Source organism: Ciona robusta, chromosome 1, assembly GCF_009617815.1.
Source record: "Ciona robusta chromosome 1, ASM961781v2".
NCBI lineage: Eukaryota > Metazoa > Chordata > Ascidiacea > Phlebobranchia > Cionidae > Ciona > Ciona robusta.
In genome coordinates this window covers 4,319,306-4,327,293 of record NC_143235.1, presented here as the reverse complement: position 1 = coordinate 4,327,293, position 7,988 = coordinate 4,319,306, and the positions used below count along the sequence as shown (strand labels likewise).

Sequence of the window (7,988 nt, the reverse complement as noted above, 5' to 3'; positions counted from 1 at the left end):
AAACATTTGTTTTGCAATAACATGTTGTTGTTGGTGTTCTAAGTGCAAGACATGGCTCCATTTTGACTGCGTTGCTGAGGAAATACCTAGTGAGGCTAAACGTATCGGCGTTAAATGGTTTTGTATCAATTGTTCTGAATAATTTGTTTACTGCCTAACTATGTGTTTTCAGTTATATTCTACAGGTATCCGACGATGATCAACGAACAGACAACGAGGAGATCACTAAATCTTTGGTCACTATTCCCCACATTTTACTCTTCTATTAATTCTGCATCGTACTTCTATTAATTCTGCATCGTATTAAAGAATAAACCCTAATCTTAGAGGCTTCAAGAACAAAAAACCTTTTGTATTAATTGAAACAAATAAATTAAATTCTCGATGTTTCTATACTTACGTACGGATAGGATAAAGTAAATGGTGCGGCAGTCGAAGACTTTATTTAAATTCAAAGCATCACATTTGAATGTACGTATTTACTGTTTATTATATTATTTTTTATTATATGTATAATTTTTGCGTTCGTGCAAATAAAATATATGAACAAGGAATTATAGTTATGACTCATACTTGTCTGTATTCTGAACCCAAGCCCGCATTTTTTTGAAGAAATTAATGTTTCATTTTGTAGCTAATACGTAGCGCTATAACATATTCGAAGCTGGTTCGTGCGAAAATTCTATAAATATGTTTTTATGACGAATATTAATATTCATAATTAAAAAAAAATAAAATTAATTATTTTTTTAATGGGAATGATATGTTAGTGACCTACATAGATATGTGCGTAAGTTATATTTTCGCAAAAAAATCGAAAATTTGATATTTATATGATTTGAGTTATGACCATACTTGTTTGTATTCTGAACCCAAGCCCCCATTTTTTTGAAGAAATTAATGTTTCATTTTGTAGCTAATACGTAGCGCTATAACATATTCCAAGATGGTGCGTGCGAAAATTCTATAAATATGTTTTTATGACGAATATTAATATTCATAATTAAAAAAAAATTAAAATTAATTATTTTTTTAATGGGAAAAATATGTTAGTGACTTACACAGATGTATGCGTGAGTTATATTTTCGCGAATATTTTTAGAAAATTTAATATTCATATGATTTGAGATATTTGACTCATACTTGTCTGTATTCTGAACCCAAGCCCCCATTTTTTTGAAAAAATTAATGCTTCATTTTGTAGCTATTACGTAGCGCTATAACATATTCCAAGCTGGTGCGTGCGAAAATTCTATAAATATGTTTTTATGACGAATATTAATATTCATAATTAAAAAAAAATTAAAATTAATTATTTTTTTAATGGGAATGGTATGTTAGTGACCAACATAGATGTATGCGGAAGTTATATTTTTGCAAAAAAAATTGAAAATTTAATATTTATATGATTCAAGTTATGGTCATACTTTTTAATATTTCATACCCAAGCCCCCATTTTTTTGAAGAAAAAAATGTTTCATTTTGTAGCTATTAAGTAGCGCTACAACACATTCAAAGCTGGTGCGTGCGAAAAATTTATAAATATGTTTTTATGACGAATATTAATATTCATAATTAATATTTTTTCGAATTTTAAATTTTTGATTTCAGAATCGGTACCGCTGGGGTCTAGTTAGTACAGTGTCCAAATTTTAGGTTGGTGGCACCAGTAGAAGGTATAGAAAATGGCCGCTAGAATATCTGTATTCTAGGATCACCTTGGTGTATTCAAGCCTCGGTGGACCACGGGTGATCTTAGTACATAGTATACAGAGCGAAACTATTCACCACCATTTGTGTTCTTTCCTACTGATGCTATCAATGCTTACCTTAGCGTCGATGCAACGAGCATAAAATAAAGTGTATATGGTAAGTTGGTAACAGTCTATAAAAAGTGTGTATGGTAAAGTCTTCCATATCTCTTATTGAAAGTAAATTAATCCGAAACGTGTGAGGTATTCCCACAGAAATAAAAAAGAGTAGAACGCGCATCTCCAATGTCGGCAAAGGAGAGAGCACGATACACTCTCTCTCTTTTACGGGTCGTTCCCGTTTACTATTGTAGTCAATGGATTCGATGGCGTTTTATGTAGTTTTTCTTTGTTTTTTGACTTGATTTAAAGTTATAGGGTAAAACAACTATTTTCTAGTATATATATATTTTTAACAAACCGTTTGTTTGAAGGTTTTTAATTAAAATTATTAAATAACTACATTTCCTAAAAAGGGGTAAACTGTAAGCGTTAATCCACCAAATAACTAAACTAACCTAATAAAATTGAATAGTTAGTGTAGTTTTTGAAATGAACAGCTAAACCCGCCTAAAACTACCATGCGCCTATCTTTTACAATGGAGACCAAGCGAAATGGGGACGGAGTTGGCGGTCACGTGAATAGAAAAAGAATATATCACGGTTTTGGAAAGTTGCGCGTTCTACTCTTTTTTATTTCTGTGGGTATTCCAAGTTTACATATACAGCACATTTGAATCCATATAGGATAAACCCTGTGGAAAGAATAAACGATTCATATCCGTAAACCGGAATGCTAAAGCAAATCATCTCCTTGTTATTGATGACACACTTCCGCATATGACGTCACGAGTTACGTCACCACAGGAAAGGGGGAATCACCACTTGGGTATAAAAGTAGCGATTCAATCTCACTTATCATCAAGTTTTATTCTCTCTTCTAACTAAGCGACATCGAAGATTGAAATATGAAAACTATTTGTCTAATGCTGAGCTGGTTTCTGTTGTGCGCTGAAGTCGCGGCCGGTAAGTAGTTTTTTATGGGACGTTAATTCTTCTATCGTGCGTGTAATCAATGTAGCTTATATATAACTCCTTTATTACTATACCACTACTATACACTAATAATATATATACAATATATGTATAGTAGTATAGTTATATAGGCTATATACATTGTTGTAATGCAAATCTTACTTTCAGGAGTAGAAATGGCAAAATGCGACGATGTGTACATTGCTGAAGACTCAGGCAAAATAAGCGGGGCTGACACCCCAAATACAATTGATATTAGCCGATGCATCAGTAAGTTCGTCATATCCTAACATAGGCTGATAAAAATATCAAACAGCACGTTACACATAAAAAAATAAATTACATACGTATTTATTTGTAGAATCTACCCACGACACGCAAATTGTATGCTCTTTCGACGTTTCTAAGTGTACAAAAGTTTGCTCGACACTTGGTTATAAGACTGACGAATTTGGTTGCGTTTCCAGCTGTGACTGTAACTCGAACGGTTTTATTGAGGAGGACATAAAATACGACGAAAAAGACATCGTGCAAATTAAAAACGTAAACTGTTTTTAAAAAAACTTACAGCATTGTTTTACAAAATTGATTAATTTTACAGGCATATGATAAAATTCCGAAAGGTGCTTCCGAAGCTGCGTCAATTGGAATTAAGTTATGGAACGAAAACGTGGTGAACGGACGACCCAAAGTTCCTTATGTAATTGACAAAGACATGTGTAAGTTATAAAATTAAAATTATTGCAAACTAGAAACATGAAAATAATAATTTTATAGGTAACTTGAAAATTATAAACTTGAAATGTTATATCGAATAATTTTTTTTAGCAACCAAAGCAAGAGCGGCAATTAGTCGGGGGATAGCTTCTTACAGTGAAGACACTTGTATTGACTTTGTGGCAAGAACCAATGAAGTGAACTACATTATATTTGTATCTAAAGGAGGTTGTTGGTAAGAATTGTTCGTTATATTTGCATGCAAGTTTAAAACAGATATCGGGCACAATGTGTACGGAACGAAACACCTGTTTTATAAATACACTGCTGTCGTTGCCCTGCCGAGGGTAACCAAATTACATTCATTTATTCGTTCTTTCTGTAATATTTTTTCTACATGACTAAGTATCTAACTCACAGTAGGGTGGGGAGAGATGGGAGATCATTTTATTTTATCTGCTCGTCCTATTTGGTAGTAAACAAAAAACTTTTAACGAATTATAAAACTGTATCCTTCCATGGACCGTTGTTGTTTAAACACGACCGATATATTTAAATATTACGTGCTAAAGGTGTCCCGTTTCCCCCACCCTATATACTATATATATCCGTTGCGTATTTTTTTCAGGTCATACATCGGTAGACGAGGAGGGAAACAGGAAATCTCGATCGGTATCGGCTGCGCATGGAAAGGAATAGTTCAACACGAGCTTATGCATGCGCTTGGGTTCTGGCATGAACAATCTAGACCTGATCGTGACGATTACATCCGAATAATCGAAGAAAATATAATTGAAGGTAAAATTACGTTAGATGTTAAGTGAATATAGTGATGAAGTGAACAATTCCGCTGTCGTGGCACAGTGGTTGGAGCGCTCAGATAACGGCAACTGCTTTTAACCCAGTGGTCACACTTGAAATTACGTATATAGTAGTGTGGGGAAAATGAGACACTTTTTTATCTATTTTCTCGTTCCATTTGCTAGTAAACAAAGAACATTCAAAGATTTGTAAAAACGTATCCTCACGACTCCCATAAACTGTTGTTAATTGTTAAAAACACGATTCTGATATCAAATATCATGTGCTAAATGTGTCCCATCTTCCCCCATCTTACTTTATGTGGTAACTTCTAAACAGGCATGAGGTGTGCGAAACAGAATACTCGTATAACAACTTTCGTTGCCCCGCTACGCGATGATAAAAGTCGCATTCATTTATTCCAGGAAAACAACACAACTTTAACAAAAGAAATTCGATAAATTCTCTTGGATCCAACTACGACATTCAATCTATAATGCATTACGGGGGGTTTGCGTTTTCAAAGAACCGAGAAGCGACTATTGTTGATCGGAAAACAAATCAGCCAGTTAAATCTCAACGAGAAGGCTTCACTGAAGAAGACAAGAAGCAATTAAATCGTCTCTATCGTTGTCCATCGGTCGTGCCAGTTACAACCGCTAGACCTACAACTACAACTCAAGTCGCAGGTTTGTACTTTAAATTTTTTTAAAGGATTTCTTTTTATTTTATGTAGTATTGTCGGATACAGTTACATTATCATGTTAATAATATTCAACCATTCAATGGGACACAAAAAGAAAATAAAAAACATTTTTATCCCAACCCACTTTTTAGTACTTTATGGGGTAAGATTTGATAATTATTCAACTGTTTCTTGTTTACTATTAATTAAAACGATTACAAATACAGTATAATGATAGCATCCTATGCTCCAACTTAATATACAGTAGGGTGGGGGAAGGTGAAACACCTTTAGCACATAATATCCAAATATCCTGATCATGTCTTAAACAGGTAACAACGGTCTATTGGAATCGTGAGAATACAGTTTAGAATTTATTTCTTTGTTTACTGCCACATCAAACTTTTTCTACATTACTATATATACAAATGTAACCAGTTCAATTTCGTTTAGTTTCTTGGACAAATTGGGGAGCATGGAGTACGTGTTCAGTGACATGTGGGGTGGGAGTTGCTCGTCGCAGTCGGCAATGCTTGGATGTGTCTAGTGTTGTCAGTTCAGGGTGTATAGGACAAGCTATTTCCACCAAGTCATGTGAACAAAGCAAATGTACTTCCACTTCTTCGTGGGGTCAGTGGGGGTCTTGGGGTTCGTGTCCTAGAACATGCGGGACAGGTTTTCAATGGAGGTATGTGCCACCCAATGTTTATTGGATTGTGTGTTTTTCCCGGTGTTTTTATAGACGAATATAGTAGACAACTTTTTCTTCTGATGTTTGTGTTTTAACAAGTATACAAATTGTCCGTTTTTTTGTATTTTGACGAGTACACGATCATTTTTGTATTATGACAAGTATATAGGACATATTTTGTATTTTGCTTAGTATAGGATTTATATTTAAAGGTACCGAAGATGTGTGAACGGAGTCAGTGGTTCAGCTGGTTGTTTAGGTTCGTCTTGGAGCGGAAGGGTTTGCAACACTAACAAATGTCCAACCAAGCCACGTAAGTTATCACACATAGCTTTGTATAGATCAACACCAGTCGCCAAGTTAATACACATTTAGCTTTGGCGGTAAACATTAAAAAGTTTTTCTTTAAAAGTTTTGTAATTCTCTGGGACAGCTTGTATACCATTCTTACATTCGGGTAATAGGCCTACTTAGTTAAAAAGTGAAAACTCAGATTTTTTTGAGAGACATGCAACCATATATCACTATGTTTTTACGATGTAAAACTAAAGCAATTTTCCAGTATTTGAATTACAGTTAAACACATTTAAGCAATTTTCTAGTATTTAAACTACAAGTAAACACATTCAATGCAGGTCTCACGTTGTTCACGATTAATTCTGTGTCTTCTTCTACGCGGTCGTTTTGTCGTTGGGGTAAAATTTACACCGGGGATTTTAACAACGATGGTCGATCCGATTTGCTCTGTTATTACAAAAGTGATTGGGTGTAAGTAAAATATGATTTAAAATTGATTGAAAACGCAACGATGTTTTTATTCTCATTATCACTTAAAAACTGCCTAACCAAACAGCTTGGCGGATTACATAAAACACGGGGGTTCTGTTTTATCTCATGGCTTCGGTGCCTTTAACGTTCCTTTTTTTAGTTACATCTTAATTTGTTTTATTAAATTGCATTACCATTTATGTTAATTTATATTAAGTTGGGGGTTAAGTGGTGATTTGCTTTTAAATTAAAAATAAAATTTATGTTGTATTATTGCAGGCAAATATCGTACGGTTCCACAAACGCGGGATATTCGATAGTAGGTTCGGAAGGACCGACCAAGCTGTGCAAATTCTCACCGAGTCTCAATGTTCCTGGCAAAGTGTTTGTTGGTGATTTTAATGGTGATGGAAAAGACGATTTGATGTGCAGAGATGATATTAGCGGGTGAGTTACGATATCGTTTGTTAATAATTTATTTTTACTGTGTCTTTCTATAGCATTGCTGGTTTATGAACTATATGTAGCCTCTAGCTTTGTTGTTTTACAATTTACAGCACTAAATCTTGCGCAGTCCGTAAAAGGTTATCTTTAAATTTACAGCTATACAATAGGAAAAAATGATATATATATAAACCTTCAAAATTACACATATGGTAAAAATCGTAAACGGACCGAAGTGTATAAACAGAACACTCGTGTTACGTTACAGCGACTGTTTTTGCGATGCCACGCAAAGATAAAACAATTTACGTTCATTCAAGCAGTTGAATTTTATTGGTTATAAACAAGCCTTTAACACTAACACTTTAAAAACCTTTCGCCGAGACGCCCAATGAAATATAAATTCTTGTACCAGGAGAATGAGAATTCTATTCATTGGGATTCGGGGTTTCAGCAACGATGACGTAGATTGGGAAGGTGAAATTCCAACTATGTGTGGATCAGCAGATCAACTTTCTGTTGGAGACGTGGACGGAGATGGTGATACTGATCTTGTGTGTCAAAAATCATCTGGACTTATTTCGGTTTTTGGGAACCAGTTTAAATGATCTTGTTTTGCAGAGGATTTTTGATTATGGTGGCCGTGTAGTTGGAGAATATTTAACTGTTATATTAAGTTTTCTTGGTGATTGTATTTGAACGGATATTGTTTTTTTTAGTAGGTGTTCAAATAAACTTTTTTAAAAAGTAAAAGTTCGTCGTGTTATACTAAGCCGTGGTTGCACTACACCAGGGTGCAGTGTCGTATCATAGCCCCGCGAACCCGCAGCAGCTGGGTGAAGAAAATAAAGTAGCGGCCCACTATAATACCGAATATAAAACAAGTGCTTGCATTTGTTGCTTGTATGCACAAATAGGTTAAAATAAAAGTATATGATAAAATTCTGCTGGCGTCAAAATATAAAGTATTTTGTAATAATAATTACATTATCAATCTGTTCGATTATTTTACTCTATGCGTTACCAGGAGGCAATTTAGTTAAACATCATAAAATTATTATAACTTCTAACATTAACTAACTATTGCATTATTAAA

At 34.2% G+C, this 7,988-nt stretch overlaps 1 protein-coding gene across 1 annotated transcript; it reads left to right on the top strand.

The window, feature by feature from the left end:
• Positions 1 to 2,622: 2,622 nt before the first annotated feature.
• Positions 2,623 to 7,645, top strand: LOC149741615 (uncharacterized). Its single transcript, XM_089893847.1, has 12 exons — positions 2,623 to 2,777; positions 2,955 to 3,056; positions 3,148 to 3,329; positions 3,388 to 3,505; positions 3,615 to 3,738; positions 4,132 to 4,301; positions 4,730 to 4,993; positions 5,443 to 5,677; positions 5,893 to 5,993; positions 6,316 to 6,448; positions 6,728 to 6,895; positions 7,308 to 7,645. Exons 1-12 carry the CDS (start codon positions 2,720 to 2,722, stop codon positions 7,498 to 7,500), a joined length of 1,848 nt encoding a protein of 615 aa, XP_089749973.1. The 5' UTR covers positions 2,623 to 2,719; the 3' UTR covers positions 7,501 to 7,645.
• Positions 7,646 to 7,988: the final 343 nt, after the last annotated feature.